The sequence below is a fragment of the Cnephaeus nilssonii genome (genome assembly GCF_951640355.1).
Source record: "Cnephaeus nilssonii genome assembly, chromosome: 19".
Lineage (NCBI taxonomy): Eukaryota > Metazoa > Chordata > Mammalia > Chiroptera > Vespertilionidae > Cnephaeus > Cnephaeus nilssonii.
In genome coordinates, this window is record NC_137090.1 from 9664474 (window position 1) to 9690024 (window position 25551).

A 25551-nucleotide genomic window follows, 5' to 3' on the forward strand; every position below is an offset into this window, starting at 1 on the left:
AATTCACTCAAAGACAAACTGTACAAGAAGGGTGCAGCTCAAATCCCGACAGGAAGTCGTACCCTCTCTTTACCTCCAGTTCTTCCTACTGTAGGGAACAGAGGCCAGACCCTCTGCTCCTAAGGAATCCTCCTATCCAGCTAGAGTACTCAACACAAGCCGTCTGTGTCTAGAGACCCTCACTTGAAAGCCAAGGTTAGGGATGAAAGGAAATCAGTAGTGCCCGCCCACGTTTTCTCATGGGGAGACCTCGTCTTCTCTGAAGTCTACAAAGGACCTTTTTGTTTTAAAGAAGAAACGAAGCCAAACACGGTGCTGACTGTACAAGGGCTGAGGGTTACAGAAGGCTATACAGGTCACCATGGGAAGCTTAAGAAGCCACTTAATTGAAGTTCAAAGATAAATAAGAGGAAAAACCTAAATGGCTCAAAGGAGGTGCCTGAAAGGCCTTAAGACCTTGTCATTTTGACTTTGGATCTCCAGTTTCGGCTTAATCGATCCTCAGACCTGCCTTGTTTACTAATGAAGCAGAGCCAACTGAGCACTCGTACATCCGTATCATCTGCCATCCAAAGCAGTATTAGACGGAGCAGAGAAGGAAAGGCAATCGCTACAGGTCCTCCCCACGCGGGCCAAGGTCAAGTTCTCCCTTCTAGACACCCTGTCTCCCAGTTTAGCTCTTTCAGATGGCCCCTTCTTCCCGCCCCATCTTTTGCGTCTAGAGTTCATCTCACTGGCTCATTCTCCAGCTCCTAGCCTTTCAGTGCTGTCATCAGAGGGACCCCTCTCTGCTGTCAATGCAACTGGAGCCAGAGGGAATCTCTGGTTCTGATGCAAGAACCACTCCAAATCACTTGCCCAGTAACAAGAGGCCCACATCAGTCTCCTTCCTGAGAAGCCTGAGAAAGAAAGGAGGTCCTGTTTGCAGCCAGCACTATAAACTGCCCCCAGAAAGAGTAGTGCTCCAGAGCAGGTGAGAGGCCTGAGGGCTGGGGAAAGGGCATCGTGCAAACACAAAGCCTTCTTTCTTAGGGAGCTCTCTTGTTCTTAGTTCAGCTCTATTCTCTCAAGTCAGTTCAAGCTCCTCTTTCTTAAGCAATCCTAGATAACAGAGTGCTGGAATTAGATGATACTACCAGAGGGAAATGAGGAAAGAGAAAAACATTGGTCAAAGAAGTCCCAGGATTGGTAGTGGTTGAGTGGGGGTAGAAACATGCAGGCTAAACATGGCAGAACTGGGCAGAGGCACTAAAGATGGCAGTATGCCCACCTGTTAACTAAACAGATACTGATGCCATTCACAAGGAGGAAAGGCAAAATAAAACCAAATACCCAATGGGGAAGAAATGAGTCTGCATGTGAATACTCTGGGCAGATACAGCAGGTCACAGAAAAAGTAGCTACATTTCCAAAAAGGAGGAAAAGGAATGGAGTAACCCACATTTTCAGGGACTAAATACCCTTGTTCTCCTATCTACGTAAGTATTTGATGTGTGTTGTTGCTCTGGGCTCTGGCTGGTTAACCCCACAGCTTCTGAACCAATGCATACTTTGCTAACTGTGCACCTCAGAACAATCCCATTGGGTCTGGTCTAGCTGGGAACAAAAATATTATCTTTATACCCACTGCTGTGAAATAAACCATATAGAAAAAAATAAAGAATGCTTTTCCTTGGCAGTTGGTTCTAGCTTTATTCATTATGGTGATTTTCTTTTCTCAATGTTTTTAAACAAGAACAGGAATTAAAACAATGCCTGCTCTAAAGCCCAAGGTAACAACACTGCAGCCTTCAGGACTTCAGCTCTGTGGCTGGCACTGCAGATGGTCTCTGCCTGGTCTTCCTAGCCAATCCTTCACATCTGGGCCATTCGCTCATCTGGATTTGATCCCAAGGGGAAATGAAAATTGCACTTATCCTCTGGCTCCCTGGTGGCAGCTACTGCTTAGCTGCTATTTAGGATTACCTAGAGACCCCGGAGACAGATCGAGGGGAGTGGGGTGAAACCGATTATTTAAAGCACTGTTTTCACATATTCAGAGAAATCAATGTATCATTTGCCCAGTAAGTGTGCTTTGTTTCTCTGCTTCCCTACCCAACCTGCGTTACCGCCCCTTATTCCTCGTGGCTGTGGATCCTGCTCAAAGCACTTCCCATCTCATTTTGCCTTAATCTGGGGATCACACGAATAGGATATGACCAAACCTTACATGGGCTGCAAAATGATGTACATTTTAAGCCGAAGAGGATGACACTAAGTAGCATGATGAGAGTGGCTGTTTTGGATTAACCCATCAATGCTGCCTCTTCCTAAGCACACACATCTTGTTTCCACAGCCAGCACTCAGCAGCTGTTGCAAAAACAACTATCTTCCCCGGTGAGGCGTGGTCCGTTTGCTGCTTTGCTGAGATGGTAGCTTTAGAGGGACTGAGGAGTTAGATTATTCTCAACCGATTCCAGTTTATTTGGATTCTACTCTCAGGTCAAGGTCAGAACAGATTAATCCTTATTCCTAACTTACAGACTCCTTAAAAGAAAACTCTAGGCTTGAAAAATACAAAGTATGAGAATTAAAGTCCTGTTTTTCCAGGGAAGGCCACACTGGGCTGACGAAAGCAATAGTACTATAAGCCAAGCTTGCTGGTAGGTACAGACTGATTTCCCATGTCATTACCCGCCAATGACACAGGACACATGGGCAGTCCCACTTCTTCCTCCTGACAGTCCAGCTGGAGCAGAGGAACAGGAGGGGCTGGGTTGTTTCACTCTACACAGGCCCATAGTCTGGTGGTACCTTTGCTTTCCCGGCGTTGGGCTGAAAATAGTCGCCTACTCTCAAAGGCGATCAAAGTCAGGGAACCAAGATTTACAGATGGATTACACCAATGTATGAACTTCCCCCATGCTTCCTGGGATCATGCCAGGGCGCAGCTGATAATTAAGAACACGATCCAAAGGCTGAGGGAGAAATGATATCTTTGGATTTATATTCTTCTGTGAAAGACGAATGCTGATTCAGTGAGTCAGTGTCTGAGAAAAGATCCTCTTAAATGATACCATCTCTGATAAACAGTAATTATTTTTCCCAAGTCTGGATTTCCTGGAAGTCATATCACTCACAATTAAGCCTGTTTTCCATTACTGCCATTTGAAGGCTGGTCTACTTCTAGCCTGAACCAGGGAATATGGACAGAACCAACCACAATTGATCCAACACTGCAAGAGTGTTTTATTTCAAACTCTGACCCCTGTCCTGTGGTAAGGAAGAAAATTCTGCCAGTTTGCTCCTGACAGTCCCTGCTGCAGGAAAAACTGGTGTCAGACGTTCTCTGAAACACAGTGTCTTTCATTTGGACCCAGAAGGCAGATATACAATTTAAAAGAAGTGGGTCCAGGGCTGTGCATAACAGCCACCCACCTGGGCCCGGCCATCAGCTGTAGTTATTGAGGATGAGACTCTGTAATGACCGAAGCAGGACAGGAGAGAACAAAGATAGTCCTTGCTACAGCGTGATGGAGATGGATGTCTTCACAGTCCCAGACATCTCATCACCCATACTTCACCCCAGGAGTCATTTTTGCCATCAGGCTAGCTGAGACCTATGGGCCTCTCCTTGTGGCTCTTCACAGTCTTCCCCAGGTTTCAGCTGGGGGCCAGGGATCATCACCGTCTGAAAAGCAGGAAGCTGAGTTATCTATCATCCAAGCCCAAGGCTCACCCAGGAGATTCACCCTCACCTTCATGCCCACCCCTTCCCCGGTGCTGCATCACCCCCTCTCTCCCCTAGGGGGAGTCTAACAGGACTGACAGGATACCGCTAGTAGGGCCTCAGCTCTTTTAAATCACGCAAGATGCCCTACCTTAAGGATAGGCTGCTTCGGGGGTGCCCATGGAGGCACAATCTTGCCGTGCATTCTCCAGCTTCCATAGGGGTTTGTCAGGTGCTTTTCAAAAACAACATATTCTAGGACATCCTTGGGCACATCTTCCTGTCCATACATCAATCTGCCAAACCGGTCATAGATGGCCAAAGTCTGCAAGGATGAAACCAATTCTGGCCAGTTAATCCTCAGAATTGTCGTGTCTGGTTTTGTTTTTTTGCACGCAACCATTTTAAAAACAATTGTAACAAAACATTTTAATGGGTAGAAAAATTATCTCAGAATTCTGAATCTAGATGAACTGATCAACTACTGACACTTTACTTTTAGAAGTATTTTTGACTGGGGAGGGGAGGAGGGAGGAAGCTGAGACTAGGAAGGGTAGGAGAGAATATCCTTGCATCTGTCTTCGCAGAGCTAACTTCCGGCAGGAGGAAGGGCATAGTGAAAGGGCAGGGAAGACCACAGTGAGCCTTTCCTGAGAACCCACAGTCCTGGCAGCTGTAGCCATAATTCCAGAGGTAGGTGCCCAACCTGAGTGAAGAAAGGCAGCTGGGAGGAACGCAGACTGGTGACTCTACCTGCCGGGTATGCATGCGGACGGTGACCTGGCCATACACATTGCCCTGGTTCACCATACTCGAACAGCGAACCTGAACCACTCGGGCTGGCTCTAAAGACTCTACGAAGCTCCAGCGGACGGTCTTATATTGGATGTCCCAGACCATGTCCTGAAGGCAGAAGAGAACAAGTTCTACTGAGTTTTTCCCTCCTGTTAGGAAAGCTGGTGCTTCCTTCCACACCTGCTCTCACCTCTTACAATATTGCAGCCAACATGCAACATTTCCCACCAAATGCTTTCTTTTTAACCATCCCAAGTTTTCAGTGAACTATTGCTCAAGCCCACCTCACAACAACCCTCTTTTCATTTAAATCACAACTCAGGACCAACCTACCTCCTTGAGGACCCTTCTCCAAATCAATGAAAACCACACTCCAAATTGACAGCTTTATTTTTTTCCCTTTTTTATTGAGTTTATTGGGGTGACATTCATTAATAAAATGATATAGGTCTCAGGTGTTCAATTCTATAATACATCATCTGAATATTACACTGTGTGTTCACCACCCAGCCTCCTATACACTTTCATATTCTGGTAATTATTGCATGTATTGCTGCTGATTGCATATATGTTGCCCCCCTCCCCTTTCTACCGAGAAGAGTGGGATTTTACAGGGATATAAAAGCTACACTGCTAAGACCTGGTTAGCTATCCCTGTCCCTAGGAAGATAAGGCCAAACTGATAGAAACTGAAGTTCTTATTCTTGAATCACAAAGTCCCCCTCCTTGGGGGTCTCCCAAAGTACCTAGCACCTCTGTTACCACACAATGTAAGCCTTGTGAATGCTCGTTAAATCCTTTATTATAGTGGAGGCAAGTATAGGCTGGCCTAATGTGGCCCACACCCTGAGCTCAAGATCCACACCTAAGGTTTCAGTACTGCTTGTTGAGGGACTTTCTCCTTCATTTGCATGGCCCTTACCAAAGTCCACATCAAGTCATTATCATTCAGGCAAAAACAATGGAACTTCAGCTTTTTGCTTGAAACTTCCTGCACAGTCGAAACTGATCTTACTTAAGAAAACCAAAGGTGATGTCTACAATATGCCCATTCAGCATCCCATAATTCTAAGGCCGAGAACCTACCGGAAAACAGTTTTCAGTTGCCAAAGAATGAAGTCGGTCATGGTCTGAGCTAAAAAAGAGATACATATCATTGACTCCTACTTTTATGATACCCTGTATGAAAGTTGAAAATGAAAAACAATTCAATTCATTTTTATAAATATTTTCTTTACTCCTACCATAAGCCAGGTAATATGCTAAGTCCTGGAGACACAAAGATGAACAGTAACCTGATTTACCAGAAAATCCTGAGCTCCATAGCCGAGTAAAGTTAGGTCTGAATCTCAGGAGCAGAAAGGAATTTCTCTGAAATTATTATATGCATCCTTAAGATGGGCAAGAGACCCTGACATGGGGACTGGTTTTTGTTCTAAGCTACAACAGGGAACAAAACCCAACATAAATAACAATCAAAAGCTCATCTTCTCTTCTTACCGCAGACACATCACCAGTACCAACTGGCTGGGCCTTGAATCTTACACTGTCATCTTTGAACCTAGCCAAAGATAATCATCTATCTTTTCTGAGCCATGCTCCCCTCCCCCACGCCCATCTTTGTTACTGCCACAGTGTCCTAGTCATGCTGATTCTGTGCAGTAAGAGTAAGAAAACAGCAAACCCCAGCCTTTGTACATACAAGATTTTAGGAAGATTCCTAACTGAGGAGTTTCATATAAACCTAAGAGTACAGATTAGTTTCTTTATGTATACATTCATGACCTTCCCTCACAGTTTAATACTTCCTGGGCAGTTTAAGTCTTTATCCCTTTAAAAATTCTTGACTCTAATCCCAGAATGGAGTAGTATTATTTCTATCTGCTTCCCTCCCACCTCTATTTCTAAGAGAAAGATTCCAACTCATTTCTCCCGCTGTAGCTCTAGACTAGACTGAACTGTGGTGATAGCTACCTCAACCACTATGCCTGGCACCTCTAAATGAACCCTTCCTCCTCACTGTACTGACCTAGAAATCCTCAGTAGAAATAAATTCCCTTTCCTATGAGTTCACTTACTATTTTACAATGGAACTTACACTGAAAAATAAAGACATCTGCTTCTGGTAACATAACGGACTGAACTAATATAAAACTACACCCACTATAAACATCTAGAAATGTTGGGTAGAATATGATACACACACACACAGACACACACACACACATTTTTCAATACGCTGTCCTAGTTCACTAGAAAGATAGGTAAATCCCTAGATGCCAGAAAGGAAGAGGGAACGAAAACCAGATGGAAAGAATACAATCTGCTACAACAGCAGGGATGACGAAGGGATCCAGAAATAAGGTCTGAAGACTAGGAACTGGTCTCTTCCTAAAACCTTGGATCCTCAAAACACAGGGAGTTGGAACTGAAATCCCTGAATAAAGCTATGACTATAAGAGTCCTGCACCTGCAGGGAATGGAGACTAGAAAAATAGCCTACCAATCTAGAGATAAAGCTTCTTCTCTCTGTCTAGGGCTGTGAGTGGGGGAAAAATAAAAACAAAGAAACTGAAAAATTAAAGCCCTAAGCCCACATTATACACAAATGTGGATATGAAATTTATGGTGTAAGAATTCCTAAGCTAAGAAATTAACATAAAAACTGATACCTGGGCAATGATATCCCTGAGGTATCTGGCAGAAACACACACAAAACCTCTCTGGGAGTATGTTCATAACTTAGGTTGTTTAGGATTTCCTCAGAAGACACTCTCCAATGAAGATGAGCTTACAACTAAACGTTTCAAACGGAGATCTGGAATCTACCCAGTAAAAACAACAGACTCAAGACATCAAGCAAAATAATGGAGTAGGAAACTCTAGGGGTGGGTCCCTCCATTGAAACACCTGGTAACTTAAGAAAAAATGACCAGAACCACTATTTCAGAACTCTGGATTCTGAATGGACACTTATAACAACCAGGGGAGTGCCTGATGAGGGGAGAGGCTAGTGATCTCAGGTAGAACAATATGTGCAAACTATCTATCACCCGCCTTCCTCCAGCCCTGTCATGACTGTGGGGATAGTGGCCTGTGTTTCTGGAGTGGATGGCTGGTGCTAGGGCAGACAGTAGATACCTTGCCCTCCGAAATTTTGGGGTTGCACATTTTGGTCAGCCTGGTGGAATGCAGAGACCAGAGCAAATGATGCCATGGTTTTAGTACTGCTGGCTATGAGACCATAGTGGGAATAGGACAGGGAGTTCACTTACTTGTTTAGACAAAGGTGAGCTTCAATGAAGATATCCTTAGCTTTTTCAGGGAAGTCCTTTATTTTAAAATTAGCATCATAGTCTCTTATCTTCCGTATGCTGTAAAATTAAGCATGATAATCATTTTTAAAGACTTTGTTCAATTCTATAATTCACAGCTTATATTAACCTCCATTAATGTCTATTTACTTATTCATTAATTGTTTTTTAAATGTGTCAAGTCCTATGAATTCAACCTTCTAACTCTCATTTTAATTAATCATCCTAAAGAGAGACCAAGATTTCTTATAGTAAAATTTTATAATTCTGGCATCAAAGAAAACATCCTATAAGCACTAAAAAAGAAAACACAGGTGTCATAGAAAGGCTCAAGAGTCAGAATGAGCCTGGCTGATGTGGCTCAGTTGTTGAGCATCGATCTATGACCCAGGTCATGGTTTGATTCCCAGTCAGGGTTGTGGGCTGGATCCCCAGTAGGGAGCATGCAGGAGGCAGCTGATTGATGATTCTCTCTCATCACTGATGTTTCTATCTTTCTCCTTCTCCCTTCCTCTCTGAAATGAATAAAGATATATATATATATATATATATATATATATATATATATATATATATATATATAATTTTAAAGAGTCAGAATGAACCCTGGCTGGGTGGCTTAGTTGGTTAGAGCATCATCCTGATACACCAAGGTTGCAAATTCAATCCCTGGTCAGTGCATATATATGTATCAACCAATGAATACACAAATAAGTGGAACAACAAATTGATGTTTCTTTCTCTCTCTCTCTCTCTCTAAAATCAATCAATAAAAATATTTTATAAAAAGACTCAGGCCTGGCCAGCATGGCTCAATGGTTGAGCATCGACCTATGAACCAGGAGATCACAGTTCGATTCCTGGTCAGGGCATATGCCCGGGATCTGGGCTCAATCCCCAGAGTGGGGCATGCAGGAGGTAGCCAATCAATGATTCTCTCTCACTATTGATGTTTCTCTCTCTCTCCCTCTTCTTTCCTCTCCGAAATCAATAAAAACATTTTTAAAAAATAATAATAGCCCTAACTGGTTTGGCTCAGTGGATAGAGTGTCAGTCTGTGGACTGAAAGGTCCCAGGTTCGGTTCCGGTCAAGGGCATGTACCTTGGTTGCAGGCACATCCCCAGTAGGAGGTGTGCAGGAGGCGGCTGATCTATGTTTCTCTCTCATCAATGTTTCTAACTCTCTATCCCTCTTCCTTTCTCTCTGGAAAAATCAATAAAATATATTTTTAAAATATATAATAAAAAAAATAATAAAACAAAATATGTGATTAAAAGAAGTCCTACAAACTGCCCTGCCAGTATGGAATCAATAAAAATATATTTCCTCTCTGAATTCAATTAAAAAAACATTTAAAAAATAATAATTAAATAAATAAACATATATTTTAATAAAATTTATTTTAATTAAAAAAATATTTTTTAAAAGTCCTACAAACTTCAAAGTCAACTCCCTAATTGATGTGACAAAAACAACCAATAAAGGCTGAGATGCTAAGAATCAGAATGCCCATATTATTCTACATTAACTACAGACTCTATTACAAAGAAAGAAAATAATGTCAAATTGTTATAAGAGTTATATCCAATCCAATTAATCCAAGATGATCTCTTTGGAATAAAGTAGCAACCAGAAGTTTTATTCTAATGTTAACTCCCAGTTGTCTCAGACACCTACGACAACTGTGATGCCACATTCTTCTTCAGTCGTTCCGTTTTCTGTGCCAGTCCTTCCTTTGAAAGAGCTGATACCCGAGCATCACCCTCTGGAGGAACATAGGGGTCAAAGATACCACCTGAAATGAAAGGAGACAACTAAGAAAGCATTGAAAGACGGAGAAAAAGTCATCTGGAAGTCATATAAAATTAGGAGAGATCCTAAATAAATTAACGAACTAGACTTTCATGTAAAGGGAATCATGTTACATTAGAAAAAAATAGAATAAGATCATTTAAGTCTCCTCTCAGAGCCTCAGTGTCTTCTCATAGAAAATGGGGAAATTTCACCTTTGTCTTCTAGGAATAGTGGGAAAACAAGATCAAAGATGACCTCATGAAATACAGTGCATACAAAGTAAATCATTATTGAGGCTCTATTGATCCACTGATTTTGTGGTTAACTAGTGTCAATCATAGTCCAAATCATTTTGCTTCCCAGATGATCTCTGACAGAAGGGGAATGGGTCAAGGTCTCAGAAATATCATGCCTCACCTGTACAGGCCAGATGTATGGGACGCTCCAAACGCTCTGGAGGAATGACAACTCCTGCTTTCCGGGAACGTTCTATAAAATCCTTTTCTGATTTGTATTTGGGTTCATGAGCAGGAGGTGTGAAACGTGCTTTAGTTCTCACCGGAACTACAGCTATGGACTGAGTCATCAGGACTGGCTGGAAGGTAGGAAAGGTTAGGATATAGTAAACTTGGAAAAAACTATCTTGAACAAACTCTAAGCAAAGATAGAAAGGGAATATACAAGAATGACTTAGGGCCCTAACTGGTTTGGCTCAGTGGATAGAGCGTCAGCCTGTGGACTCAAGGGTCCCAGGTTCGATTCTGGTCAAGGGCATGTACCTTGGTTGCGGGCACATCCCCAGTAGGGAGTGTGCAGGAGGCAGCTGATCGATGTTTCTCTCTCATCGGTGTTTCTAACTCTCTATCCCTCTCCCTTCCTCTCTGTAAAAAAATCAATAAAATATTTTTTTCAAAGAAAAGAATGACTTAGGAACAATTATAAAGTCACATATGGGGGGAGGGGAATGCATTACTACTTAAATATTTATGGGCGTTTCTTACTAGAAGCTAGTAAGCAACTTTTACTAATGCCTCAACATTTACTAAGAGCTTCCCTTTAGTATTCCCCATAGTGCAGGGCTATGCCAACTCCTAGGGATACAGACTGATTAAAGCAAGCTTCTGCTTTCAAAGAGCCTTCAGTCGGAAGGGGATTAAACCCCGACCCGATGCTGGAATGAGCAGAATGCTATTATTAAAGCATAAGAAACGTCTTGGCATCTCCTCTATTATTATTTTTTTTTATTTTTTTACTGAGATTACATTCTGCTCATTCTATTGGTATCCTCACTGTAAATTTCCGTCATTATAGCTCCCAACTGATTAATAAGCTCTTTAAAGGCCAGTTCTCCTTTCTCTCTGACCATGAGGTTTGCTCAGGCAGGTACAGTGACAGGTATTGTTCCGTTTATACAATCCAGGGGAAGCGAGCTCACCTTCCAAGCCATGACGTCTTTCCCCTTTAAACCCTTACCGCCAAACAAACCCGACCAAACCGGAGAACCTTCGTCCCCGAGAATGTGCTCCCCTTCATGGCCCTGCCGAGGCTTTCGCCGCTTAGCCCCTTAGCTCAGTAGCTGGGTTCCGTCTACCTTAAACTCTTCCCTCGCCTCGGTGTGACTCGCATCCTCCACGCTCCCCAAGGACAACTGCGAAGGGAGTACTTCCTCTACCCTGTCCTCCTCCTCCTCCAGCCCCTACAGCCCCCTCCGCCCCCTCCCTACCCACCTGTCGAGACCACCATCCCAAAGCCCTGGATAAGCAAGACCACCCCCGCGGCATGGGGGCAGCCATTTTGTCCACGCAAAGCCTTCTGGGTAGGGGACGCAGAGCGAAGAGCCTGGGACCGGAGAGAAGGCGCACAGGGCGGAGCTGACTCGGGTGTGGAATTTTCCAGGGCGCGCGCCCTCCGCCGGAGGGTGAGCAGCGTGAACGCGCGCGTGCGCGTGGCGTGTAGACTACGCGTGCGCACGGAGACGGCGTTGGGGGGTAGGGTGGAGCGCACGGCTGTCACGCGCCCACCCGAGAGCGCCGGAGCGCGAGCTGCGCCTGTGCAGGAGGCTTGCAGGCGGCCGGGAGTTGCTGCGTTCTTAGGTGACTGGGCCGTCGCTGCACCTTGTTTCAGTTCGGAGGATAATGGAAAGGTGTGGCTCTCCTGAGACAAATGTTCCCCCCCACACCCCCCACCCATGCCTACTTGGATCCCAGATAGGCAATAACCATTAGTTTCTGGGTCTGTATCTGACCTCAATGTGCTGGGTAACCTTCAACTGAAGCCCTAGTTTTCCCGATCTGTACTGTGTAAAGAAAATTTTTTTCTTAATGTCAGATGACTAGTATGTTTATTGAACAAACATAGTGGCCACTGCGTTTATTGAAGCAAAAGACACGTGGATGACAAAAACATTTCTTATCTGTCATTTTTTGGAAAGAGGCATGGGATCAACATGAACAAATAATAGTTTACACTTAGAAATGTTTACCGGGTGCCAAACAACTTTCTAAGCATTTACATATATTAATTTAATTGCTTCTCACCACAAAGAAGTATAATATTCTCCTTTTACATAGGAGGTTGGGTCACAGAGAAATTACAAATTTTAATTAAGATTGGATGCTAGCCCTAGCCGGTTTGGCTCAGTGGATACAGCGTCAGACTGTGGACTGAAGGGTCCCAGGTTCGATTCTGGTCAAGGGCACATGCCTGGGTTGCGGTCTAGATCCCCAATGTGGGGCGTGCAGGAGGTAGCCAATCAATGATTCTCTCTCATCACTGATGTTTCTTTCTGTCTCTCCCTCTCCCTTCCTCTCTAAAATCAATAAAAATATAATTTAAAAAAAAGATTCGATGGCTAATAACTGGCAGAACTGAGATTCAAATCCAAGCAGTCTAATTCCAGAACCCATGAACTACTATGCTGTCCTGCTTCACATTCACTTGTTTAAAGATGCATGACGTTGGCATCATCCTGGAAAATCCAGTGCTATAATCATTGCTGAATGGCAAACACTTTCCTCTTACCCATAGGTTCTTATCCTGACAATTAGTGTTTATTGAGCACTTACCTATAGTATTTTGCAATGAGTTAGAAACTATAGTGTGTACATACAAGAGCTTACTGGCTGGAATAGAATTGCTACAAAGTTCCAGGTAAAATGCTAAGGACTATGAAAGAAAAGAGAGAGATTACTTTTGGGTTTGGGGATCACATGTATTGTCTTAAATCTTGACTTCTCAACTATACTGCAAATTCTTCAAGGGTAAGAATTCCGCTATCAGTCCTAGCCACAGCACTGAACCTATAGCATTACACATTAATAGCAACATGAAGTTAGTTGCTCTATGTATGTATTAATTAAAGAACATATATCACTAAGTAGTTAAATGAGAGATGTCTAATCATTTCTTAACAGACTTCTGTCAATCTATGCCCCAGAAAATAAAACATTAAATTTTTATTTTACTTGTCTCACCACCGAAGTGAAAAAAAACACAAAACACTCCACTGAGTAGTTATTGATTAATACAGAATATTGGTATAGTCTGTCTGGCATTATTTGCTCCACTGTTGAGTTTCTTGATGGCCTCACATGGTAGCCAACAAATCACAGGTCATCCTCTGCCTGCCCTCTGATCAACTTCTCAAGGAATGCAAATTTGTTTCATATCAGCCTGGATGAAATAATACGGGAAGTTAACATCATTTAATTCATTCTGAGATGAATGAATTAGCTTCTCTTTTCCTATTAGCCGCTCTTTTGGAAAATTCATATTATCTTTCAATCTCATTAATTCCATGGAAAACTGGGAGCTGTCTGCTGGGGAAGTAAGACCACGGGTATGTCTTAATTCTATAACCCTAGTAATTCACATTTCAGGAAAAGCAAGAGAAGGGAACTCATGCAATTAGAGATAGGAATAAAGTGGTTAGGGGCTCAGCCTCGCAAAGGACAGTCTTGCACATAGTAGACATTCATGTATTTATTCATTAAATGAATAGAATCCCAGATGAAATATGATGAAGCAGAAGGCAAAATTGATTTCTTATTTCTCCAAATTCTGAAATTTCTAAACGGAGCCAAAAAGAATGGGATATCTCATAAGCAGTGGGGGCGTGTACTTGCATTGTTTCCCCCTCCCAGGGCAGGTGGCGTCTAAGATTGAAATTCCGGAAGTTCTTTCTGGTAACCTGCATTCTAAGAGGAGCACAGTTGATTCAAAGAAGAAAAATCCTTCTGGAGAACTGAACGAATCAGATTACAATGTATTTATTGATTACAGTGCAAGTAATAGGCTTGCCATGTATTCCTGCTGTACTTCCTTCCCTTGAGAGCATGAAGAACAGAAGTGAATTCTCCAAGATAAAGTGGCATAGAAAAGCCAAGAATTCTGACTTTCTAGGAAATGTTCTCAAGTGATTTTCAGCTAATGTTAGCCGAGCTTCTTTGTCACCCCAAGAGTTAACGCTCTATGACTCTCACATAAGGGTTAAGAATGCTATAGTGCCTAAATTTACATCGTAGCGCCACCTCTTTTCCTCTCTTATACAAAGCGGGTAAATATGTACCTAACTCATACAATTGTTATTAAATCATTAAATGAATTAATCCACGTTCCCATTCTGGTTAGTTATGGCCTCTGCTTCCAAGCCCTATGACCTCGGAAGGGATGTATAGAGCCCAGCAGAGTCCTGCTACGTGTGAGTGCTCTGTGTGCTGGACACAGAGAGCACCCCTGCCCCCAGAGTCCACCCCAGTGCAATGTCCCTAAAGCAAGAGGGCTCCTAACTCAGACAGGCACTGGGAATCCTCAGGAAGCCCTGTGAGTTAGCTGCCCGTCCCCTAGGGAGCAGTTCTCACCTCTGTTGAAACTAAGACCACCTAGAGGCAGTTTCCAAGTCCAAAAGTGATTTCTTATTTCTGTGCTGCACGACTTTCTTTTCCTAGCCGTTTTTCTTTCTCATCTGTCCTTCCACTCATCCCTACTGCTGAGGGCAAAGGCCTTTTCCGTATTTACCATTTCTCCCAGTAGGGGCTGTGCACAAGGCAGCTGATCGGTGTTTTTCTAAAGGTATGTTTAGAAAAAGATATTGCTCATTCCAGCTCAGCCAGAAAAGAAGCCCATGCTGCCCGCTGTTCAAGCTGGGTCTAGAATTAATCCCTAGCCTCTTCTTGCTCCACTTTCGCCCCAGCTGGCTAAATCAAGCAATAATCCTAAAAGGGAATTTCAAGCTATTTGTGACACCGTCCCTTCTCCCCCTACACGTCCACCCCCCCCCAACCCCTCCCCCCGGGCCAAGAGCCACGTTTAGAGAAGAGAGAACAAAGCCCCTGGATCAGAGTAATCTGTTTCTAACCCACTTTCGCTCCCAGGGTTTACCTCTGCCGGAGGAGGGAGACAGAAAGAAATCTGACACCCACGTTAGCGCTGGGAAATGGGGAAGAAGCTGGGGGCGGGGGGGGGGGGGGGGGGGGGCGGGGAGGGCTGTAGACACGGGGTTCTGGAGCCTGGGCACTGTTCTCATATGCTGGGGTACCCTGTAAAAGCAATTCCTAGGCTCTAACCGGTTTGGCTCAGTGGATAGAGCTGCGAACTGAAAGGTCCCAGGTTTGATTCCGGTCAAGGGCATATGCCTTGATTGCGGGCACATCCCCATTAGGAGGGATGCAGGAAGCAGCTGATCGGTGTTTCTCTCTCATCGATGTTTCTAACTCTCTATCCCTCTCCCTTCCTCTCTGTAAAAAATCAATAAAATATATATTTTTAAAAAGCAATTCCTTGCCGAAACCGGTTTGGCTCAGTGGATAGAGCGTCGGTCTGCGGACTGGAAGGTCCCAGGTTCGATTCCGGTCGAGGGCATGTACATTGGTTGCGGGCACATCCCCAGTAGGGGGCGTGCAGGAGGCAGCTGGTCGATGTTTCTCTCTCATCGATGTTTCTACCTCTCTATCCCTCTCCCTTCCTCTCTGTGAAAAATCAATAAAATATATTAAAAAAAAAAAAAAAAGCAATTCCTGCCGAAACCAGTTTGGCTCAGTGGATAGAGCGTCAGCCTGCAGACTGAAAGGTCCCAGGTTCGATTCCGGTCAAGGGCATGTACCTTGGTTGCGGGCACATCCCCAGTAGGGGCTGTGCACGAGGCAGCTGATCGGTGTTTCTCTCTCACCGATGTTTCTAACTCTCTATCCCTCTCCCTTCCTCTCTGTAAAAAATCAATAAAATATATTAAAAAAAAAAAAAGCAATTCCTTGAGTAGTGTTTGGCAATAATAGGCATTCTATAAATGTGTTGAACAAAAACATTGAAAACTGTATAGATTCTGGGCAGATGAAGGCAAAAACAACTTCCTGATTATACCTACAACCTCATGTCCTTATAAGCACATCAATTTATGTCTAAAGTCAACACATAGAAAAGTGTGATACAGTGGGAAGGGCTCTGGGTTGGGAGGCAGGAGACATGGGTTCAAATCCCACCATTGCTGACATTGGCTTACCTTGCTTTAAAGAAAGTCACTTCACATTTCTGACCACTAATTTTCCTCATTTTTTTAAAAAGTCACTCTCTAGAGCCCCAAAAGCCTCCAGTCTCATGTGATGTGTATTTAGCTCTTATCAATAATGCACAAAGGCCTGCGCTCATTTGTAATACACTGGCAAGGACTCCCTTTGGGGCCCCTTGTGAGCCAAGTGCTTAGCATACCTTTAGTCTGTATTCTTTTGTTTACCAGCCATGGACTCTGACATATAAACATGTACCTTCCAGCTGACCATTCTTTTGGGATGCTCTCCAGCTCTTTGGGGTTGAAGGGAAGCTGTGTGAATGCAGAAAACTTCCACTAGAGGGTACCAAGGCTGCACTGGGATCTCAGACTGCAGGGAGGCCTATGCAAACCCAACAATTCCAGGATTTTTAAGTACCTACATTTAGAGATTTAGAGGTCTCTGACCATTGCTCTTTACTTGGTCTGCTCCTTACTGCTCCTTGGGAGCTTTAAGAAATCTCTACTATTTTGACATCATTTTGTTTTAATTTGATTTCAAATCAAAGGCAATCTATACTTATAATAGGGTAATATGCAAATTGGTTCGGGACTGCCCTCTGGTAACAACCGAACAGCAGGAGGGTGGGGAGGGAGGGGCAGTGTGCAGAGAGCTACAGGAGGGCGGGGCAATGAGCTATGAGCTACGTGCAGCGGAGAGCTACCAGTGGCAGTAGGCGGGGCCGCCAGCTGAGGCAAGCAGCAGTGAGCTACTCTTGCACAGATTCGTGTGCAGGGCCACTAGCTTGGTATAATGGAATCTCTGGGGACTCTGGTAGCTGGTACAGACCCCACTACTTCCAAATTCTGTGAACAAATCACTTTAATCCTTGAAGTGATTAAAGTCTCAGTGTACCCCTCTGTGAAATGGCGATAATAAAACTTACTTGGTAAGGCTGTTGTGAGTACTACTAAGTGAAATCACTTATGGAAACATGAGACTGGTAGACATTAGGTGCCTAAAATTGTTTTGTTTGTCCTGGAGGAGAGTTCTAAGAATTGCCACCAACTGGGATTGATGTTGAAAGAGAGACGGATTTGCAAGAGCTGAGGACTTCCAAACAAGAATTGAGACTTTTTTGCCATTTCACTCTTGAGTCTTGCAGGATTTCAGGCTGATATTACTTGGTCCTTCTCAGCCTTAGCTCTCAATCCTGTTCTATCATTGTCTGTGTCAGCCCGGCCATGATGCTCTTCTGTTCTTTACTTATCCTGAGTCCTCAGAGGTGAATTCAGTTTCTACTTCCTCTTCACCTCCTAGGCAAAATGTCTCTTGTATTTTGCCCTGTGTTTTCTGAAGGGATAGATCTCCACCTGGTTCGGTTCTTCCCTTTCCTTCTCGTCTCTCTTATAGTCACTTCTGGGGTGGAATGTGCCGCCTGTTCCTGAGACTGAGCAGAGGTTCAGGAGAGAGGGAGGGAGAGTGTGTCAGGGCTTGCACATCCGCGGACACAGTACAGCTGCAGGGCAAACCAGGGTGAAACAGCGAGCCAGAGGCCCCAGGGCAGGCAGCCGAGAGGCCAGCCCCTTGGCTCCCTTCTCATCTCTGTCTCACCCCAGGAGGTTTCCTGGCAGGAGTGGGAGAGGTTGGTATCGAGTCCTTGAGCCCTGACTCATTCCCTGACCTAGTTGGGTGTTACCCAGTTATCTCCCAAATATCTCCCCACGGACCTTTTAGCAACACAACAGTGTCATTCCCAGAAGACAGAAGAGACAGAAGAGAAGAGGAAGCGGACCACCTACGTATTTCCTCCCCATCTGAGGATTCCAACGAAAATAAGAAGTTTAGTCCTCATGCTTTAGGTACCACCCAGGACATTGGTTATAAAATGAATAAAATCATCTCACATTGCTACACTCAGAGACTGGCTATTTTCCAGAGTGCTTTATAGAAACAATCAGGTTTAACTTTCTTAAGAAAGAATAAAATTGTTATTTTATTTTACTTGGGCAGACGAAGGGGCTGGGGAAAGGGGGGACTGGACCACTGAGCCAGGAAGTGACTGGCCATTATCACATAGTGAGTCAGGGCCTATCTAGGCACATAACTCAGGTTCCTAACCCCACCCCAAATTTCATTCTTTTTCCCTTAGCCATGTTAATTATGGACTATAATAATGTCTTGGGCTTTCTGGATTTTACAGGACTTCTTATAACCCCCAAATTCCTGAGGGGCAATAGGAAATCAATTGTGTTATGCTTATGTCCCTTTCACTATATGTCCTGTGGAATGTAAGATATATGTTTGTTGCCTCCTCGACATGTTGTTGGAAACACTTTAGAGTTATCTAAGATTGAAGGAAGACCTTATCAAGTCTGTGATCCTGAGTTTAGATCTAAGAAATAGGAGATTCCATTTTTAAATTATTTGTTGGTGCTCATATTTTATTTATTTATTTAAAAAATATATTTCTCTATTGGTTTCAGAGAGGAGGGGAGAGGGAGAGACAGAAACATCAACGATGAGAGAGAATCATTGATCGGCTGTCTCCTGCACACCCCCTACTGGGGATCGGGCTCACAACCCGGGCATGTGTCCTTGGCCAGAACCGAACCCAGGACCCTTTATTCCTCAGGCTAACGCTCTATCCACTGAGCAAACCAGCTAGAGCGGTGTTCATATTTTATCCTTGTACGTTACTATATCAGCGAATGCTGAAAATTATTTTCCTATCCCTCCTTTGCCCAAAGGTCCCTATCTCTCCCTAACTAGGGTCATGCTTCCTAAAGACAATAGCTGGTTTCCAGGAAGCAGATTTTAACTTGATCCCTTGGCAGAGGGAACGGCGTCATTGCACACGGGCCAGAACGCTTTTTCTGCCAGAGCTCCCCATCTGGAGGAAAAGAGGAGAAGTTTCAGAGTTTCCATAGGGCTGCCTAAAGGGGAGGAAAGGAAAGTGAGCCACAGGGAGGAGGGGAGAAAGCCCCAGAGTTTGGAAAGAATATCAGATCAGCAGGCCTAATCCCCTGACCCAGGGGCGCTGCACCTTTCCTTCCTCCTAACCCTTAACCAGGATTCACTTTGCTCCCCATTCCTTTGCCTTTCACATGGACTTAACTGTCCTGCCTGCCCCATCTCCGAATTTCCCTCTAGTCTTTGTTCTTTATGTACCTCCCTTCCAATTTTGTGCTCTCTCTATGGGTGACTCTTAGATGTTCCTAGACTACGTCTACATGCTTCTCAGAAAAACAGAAGTTAGAAGAAACTCTCATAACCCACGATGCACAGAGGACTTTAGTGGGTACACGGAGCCTCTGAAATGGAATGTCTATTTAGTGCACACACGCATCTTTCTGACAAGAAGGCCCACAGCTTCCATTAGGTTCTCATACCTTCCATTCAAACCCCTGCTATTTTTATTTTTTAATTGATTTGAGAGAGTGAGGGGGAGAGAGAGAGAGAGAGAGAGAGAGAGAGAGAGAGAGAGAGGAGCATTGATTTGTTGTTCCACTTATTTATGTGTTCATCAGTTGCTTCTTGTATGTGCCATGACCAGGGATCGAACTTGCAGCCTTGGCGTATCAGGATGACACTCTAATCAAATGAGCTACCAGGCCAGAGCTCAAATCCCTGCTCTTGACTATACAGTTCAGTGTTTTTCAGAATAAGGCTGGAAACCTACATTAATTTTGGGACCTAGATTATGACTTCTATTTTTAAAAATGAACAAAATAAAATAGAAAATATCAATGTGTATCACTCATAGTAAGGGCATTAGTTTTGAATAATTAATATTTTATTAAAATGCATATGTAATAATTTTTTAAATTTTACAGATATAATCAAAACATCCAGTATTAATATCATTCATTCATTTAATGTTATTAAAAGAATATGAAGCTACAAAATCTGCTCCAACACTGGGGATATAAAGATGGAAGAGATGTTTCTGGCCCACAAGCAGCTCACATCTAGTAGGAAAGAGACGGGTCCACAGAAAATTACAAAAGAATGTTAAGTGACACTACAGAGTAAGCAGTAGGTACAAGGTGCACAGGCGAGAGTATGGCAGACCATTTGGAGAGTTCAGATGGGCCTACACTTGAGTTGAGTCTGCAGAGGTGAGTAGGAACTTGAAGGGTGCATAGTTAGGAGATGTGAAATTCTAGGATTGATGTGCACAAAAACACAGCAGTAGAAGACAACACAGAATGGCCAAGGCATTCACAGCAGGCTGCTGTGTTGTCTGTGTGTTGTGGAGTTGAGCTGGAGAGACTGGAGGCTCAGGCTGCATCATGGAGTCTCCCACTGAATGCAGAAAACTCTAAATATCCTCCAGGGACTGTTGCCCCGCTCTGCCTGGGCTCTCTCAGTGACAAGGAACCTAGAACTTTGTAAGGCAGGTCCGTCTGCTCTAGAGCATCTGATTGTGACAAACTCCTTCTTACATTGATGTAATCTTTGCTTCCCTCTTTCGCCCAACGATTCTCATGTGTCTCTGCAGCATTACAAAAAGAGTCTACATCCTCTTCCACTAGGTTGAACCAAATGAAATGGCCAGTTTAGGGATCAAAATGGTTAAACATTGGCAATTTCATAGTGTTACCTTACACTTGTCAAAATCAGCTATTTGAGGACATCTATTATCTATGCACCGTGGTCTTCTCTCCCCCATATTTAACATCTCTAAACTCGACCCGTTTTTCCTCACTTGGTGAAGTTACTGGATTTTTTTTTCCCCAACCTGATCTCTCACTGATATACACTAATTCATCAATATCTTCGGGGCAGTCAGAACTGGTCAGTTCAAAACATGGCGAGACTATTAGCTCTCTTGATCTGACATTGTCTTTTCATGAAACTGTGCCAGCACCGGATTTAGTGAGATACAAACCTTTCTCACGTCAAATGCTGTCAAGCCAGTCTCACTCCTTCCTGTACAATTGATTTTTTAAAAACCTAAATGTAAGTCTTCACTTTATCCCTGTCAAATTTCTTGTTGATTTTGGCACTTTGTTCTAATCTGTCAAGATTATTTTAAATCTTGCTTCTATCATCCATTCTATTAATTATCTGTCCCAGCGAGATCATCATCTAAGTCAGCAATTTTCAAGTGGTGTGTCACAAGAATTTTTAAAACACACAATACCTGATTATTTAGTCAGAGGCATTGACCTCTTTTCCCTGAGATTGTCAAATTTAAAAATGACAAGAGCCAACACAACAATAGCTGTCCAGTGTGAATGAATCAAAATTATACCTGTTTTTTGGTCAGATCAGCAAAATAGTAGTAGTAATAATAATAATAATAATAGTAATAATAATAATAAATCCACCTAACTGTGATTATCCACCCATAGCTTCCCCGGCTCATTTTCCTAGCCCCATCTTCTTGCTCCATTACTACCTTTCTTCAATCTGTCCCTGGGGCATTTAGCAAACCAGGCTCACCCCAGGGACCACACAACTACAGATTTCTGTATGGGACCTACAAGCACCTGATGTTTTTAAAGGAATTATCAAGGACCTTCCCCTTTGCTAATTCCCCACCTGCTGTCATGATGATATTCCCTCCACGCAACTCTGTGGGAGGCTTTGCGATTCTCATCCCTCATTACCCCCGCCAGCCACTCCAAATAGGAAGCCTCTAAGTTCTTCCTGGTGGTTAGACTCTGGCTCCTTCCATTGACTCTTAGTGCTCCTCTTCTGCCTGAGATATGTATCTCTTTTTTAGATTGGCTATAATATGTATAACCTTGCCTCAATATTTTTAATGGACACATAGTCTTCCATTGCATAGATATACTGTATAATATGTATAACCTTGCCTCAATATTTTTAATGGACACATAGTCTTCCATTGCATAGATATACTGTATAATATGTATAACCTTGCCTCAATATTTTTAATGGACACATAGTCTTCCATTGCATAGATATACTGTATAATATGTATAACCTTGCCTCAATATTTTTAATGGACACATAGTCTTCCATTGCATAGATATACTGTATAATATGTATAACCTTGCCTCAATATTTTTAATGGACACATAGTATTCCATTGATAGGTGGTGGTTCCTAAACTCTGGTTTTGCAAAAAAGGTCATGAGTCTGTTTGCAAGTACCAAGGTCAGATAAATTCCTGGAAATAGAATTAAAGGGTCCAAAATATATACATTTTAATTTTGATAGTGCCAAATTACTCTCCAAGGAGTATTGTACCATTTTATTTTTGTGGTGGTTTAGATCTCAGCAACATAAACAATTTCAAATTAAATATACCTGTTCTTAACTACTATTGTAAATTTGAAATTGCTTTTAAAATTTCCTCTCTCCCTATTTCTCTACTTTCTTCTCTAATTGTTCCCCCACCCTAAACTCCAAATTCTTTGCACTCATTTATCCAAAAAAATTTTGCTATCTCCAGACCCTGCTACTTAACTTTGCTTCAACCCTGCATTTACACATAAAATCCTCATCATAAATTTGGTGCCATCCAAAGCCATTTTTCTTAGTAATAACAACATTGAGCACTAACATGTATTAACCTAGTTAACCCTTTAACAACCTTATGACACAGGTACCATTATTATCCATACTTCATGAGGAAACTGGGGTATAGAGAGATAAAGTAGAGATTAATGTGCCCAAGGTTACATAGATTAAAAATTGCACAAATACTATTTGAACCTAGATAGCAGGTTTCTAGAGCAGCACTTTTTTTTTTTTTTTAAAGAAACTATTTATTTATTTATTTATTTATTTATTTATTTATTTATTTATCCTAACCCAAGGATATTTTTTCCATTGACTTTTAGGGAGAGTAGAAGAGAGAGGGAAAGAGAAACATGGATGTGAGAGAAACACATCAATTGGTTGCCTCCTGCATGACCCCTGACCAGGGCCTGGGCCTGGGAGGAGCCTGCAACCAAGGTATGTGCCCTTGACTGGAATCGGACCCGGGACCCTTTGGTCCACAAGCCAATGCTCTATCCTCTGAGCCAAACCAGCTAGGGCTAGAGACAGCACTCTTAACCCACCCCTACAGACCTCTCTTGGGTTATCAGTCTAGTACATTGTCGGTCCATATCAAATTCTAATCTAACTTTCTTAGAGATTTCTATAATACTAGAGGCCCAGTGCATGAAATTCATGCACTCAGTGGGGTCCTTCAACCCGGGCTGCGCCCTCTCACAGTCCGGGAGCCCTCGGGAGATGTCTGACTGCCTGGTTGGCCGAAAAGGCTCCCGCCACCACTGCTGCACTCGCCAGCGGTGAGCCTGACTTCTGGCTGAGCAGCGGCTCTCCACCTGTGGGAGCCCACTGACCACCAGGGGGCAGCTCCTGCATTGAGCGTCTGCCCTCTGGTGGTCAGTGTGCGTCATAGCGACCGCTCATTCTGCTGTTCGGTCGTTTTGCATATTAGCCTTTTATTATATAGGATAGTTCAGGCTTTGAACTCTACCCTGATCCCTACCTAGTCCATAGCCGGTTCTATTAGCAACTCTGCCCGCACAAATGTGTCTGGAAAAAACAAGTTTGAGGACTGCCTTACTTAGCCTGTGGCAGAGGAGAAAGTGTGGAGTAGGATTATAGGCAGAGGGGGACATCAGTCAAGCCCCTGTCTCTGCAGAGCTGTGACCTCCCTCTTCTGGTCTTTGGGTGGGTCTCCCCAGACAGGAAGGGAGCAGTTGGTTTACACAGCACACTGTGAAATTCGGGAGGTGCCTGAGGCCAATTTAGGCAAATTCTATTCAACAAAGATTGACTGAGTCTTAACAATGGGCCAGGCATTATATGCTGGGTTAGGATACATTAAGTCACATTCCTTAGAAGTGAAGATAAGCACTTCAATTGCTAGTTACCTACAGTGTGATAAGGTGCCTCAAGAGCTAGAGGCCTGCGTGTATTGTTGAGAGTGAGAGAGCTCAACAGGAGAAAGGGGGAAAGGAAAGTAGGAATAAGGGGCTTTTTCCTAGGGGGTGGGGGGTTGATTTAAAGGAAACAATCCAGATTAGGGAAAGGAATAATAACTCAGTCTCAGTAAGGGTTTCTGGCAGAAGGGAAGCATCTTCAAGAGTTCTTCATCTGTAGGTGAGGTCAAATACCTTGTCTCTTTATCCAGAATGGTGGAGGAAGGAGGGAATGTGGGCAAAAGGCAGTCAGAAAAAGTTCCAAGATCCATAACAGTGTGGAGGGAGAGGGTTCTGTGAAATGCTAATTACTGCTTTTTCTTGGCAGCTTTTCTGGAAATTGTGATGACAGCTGGTGGTGGGGGGAAAAAATCACTGAAATCACCAGTGACCACACAGTCATTTCCCTGCTTCTAGGTGGCTGGCTATCACCTGAGCCATTCCAGATGGCAGGCTGTTATGGACTTTTTCCCCCTCTTGCTCATTTAATAAAGTGAAGGGGTGTGTGTGCGTGTGTGTGTGTGTGTGTGTGTATTTTGAAGGTAGGAGGTAGGGAGGAAGGAAGAGAGGAAGAGAAAGGTTCATTTTCCAAGAGCAATGAATAAGCAAGCCACATCCTCTACATTAGCCAGACAGCTTCTTGCAGTATAAAGAGCCATGGACAGGAGACTCAGCCAGCAGAGAGATCCAGTTTCTGCTTTCAGATCTGGTCCAACTTACTGTGAGCTTTGGAAATTCACAACCTATCTGTACATCCACTTTCTCATTTGTGTTGTGGGAATCATAAATTCTTGTCTCTCAATATTGTGAAAAATGAAAGAAAGGAGTAAGAAATATAGATTTAATGGCTCAGGAAATAGCACTTTGTAGAGATATATTTTATTGTCTTTAATAATTTCTCAGACTGTTTCAGAAAAGTAAAAAGGACATGGCTGATATACTATTTTTCTAAATGGATGCTGAGTGTTGCTCAGGGGCCTCTCTTGAGTAACTTCCTCCTCTTAATTGGGACAGAAATTTGGCCATTGACAAACATAGAAGGGCAAGCTAGAACTTAACTGTTCTACAACTTCTGGTTCTTGATAGACTCCACTTAAGCATTTGGTTTTATCTTCAAAGCTAAATCATTAATACATGGGCTAGTTTTAATGAAGAGCATACTTAAGAAGAAATATGTATAATGCAAAATGAAAGAAAAGGCAAGAACAAAAATCCACTGATGAACACAAGTGGCCAGAAAATCTGGAAACATAGGTGAACATCCATAACTGAAGGCTTATCTACACTAATACAAGAGAAAGATGCAAATTGACCGTACCTTCGTGACGCCCACCAGCCAATCAGGAATGAGTATGCAAATTAACCAAACAAAGATGGCAGGTTAATTTGCATACGCAGGTGCTGAGCAGCTGGGGGCGGTGCAGGACGTCTGCATCATCACCATGGCGACGACGCACCGCCCCCCACCGCTCCGGGCCTCTGGGAAGCGTGGGAAGGCAGAAAGGCGGCTCTGGGCTGGAGCAAAGGCAGAAAGGTGGC

General features: G+C 43.4%; 1 protein-coding gene across 1 annotated transcript; it reads right to left on the reverse strand.

Annotated features, from left to right (window-relative positions):
• Nucleotides 1–1209: 1209 nt before the first annotated feature.
• MRPL45 (mitochondrial ribosomal protein L45) lies at nt 1210–11500 on the reverse strand. Its single transcript, XM_079796842.1, has 8 exons — nt 11342–11500; nt 10032–10209; nt 9498–9615; nt 7781–7879; nt 5592–5640; nt 4464–4613; nt 3862–4035; nt 1210–3671 (listed from the first exon to the last, which is right to left on the reverse strand). Exons 1-8 carry the CDS (start codon nt 11405–11407, stop codon nt 3585–3587), a joined length of 921 nt encoding a protein of 306 aa, XP_079652968.1. The 5' UTR covers nt 11408–11500; the 3' UTR covers nt 1210–3584.
• Between the last annotated feature and the right edge of the window lie 14051 nt (nt 11501–25551).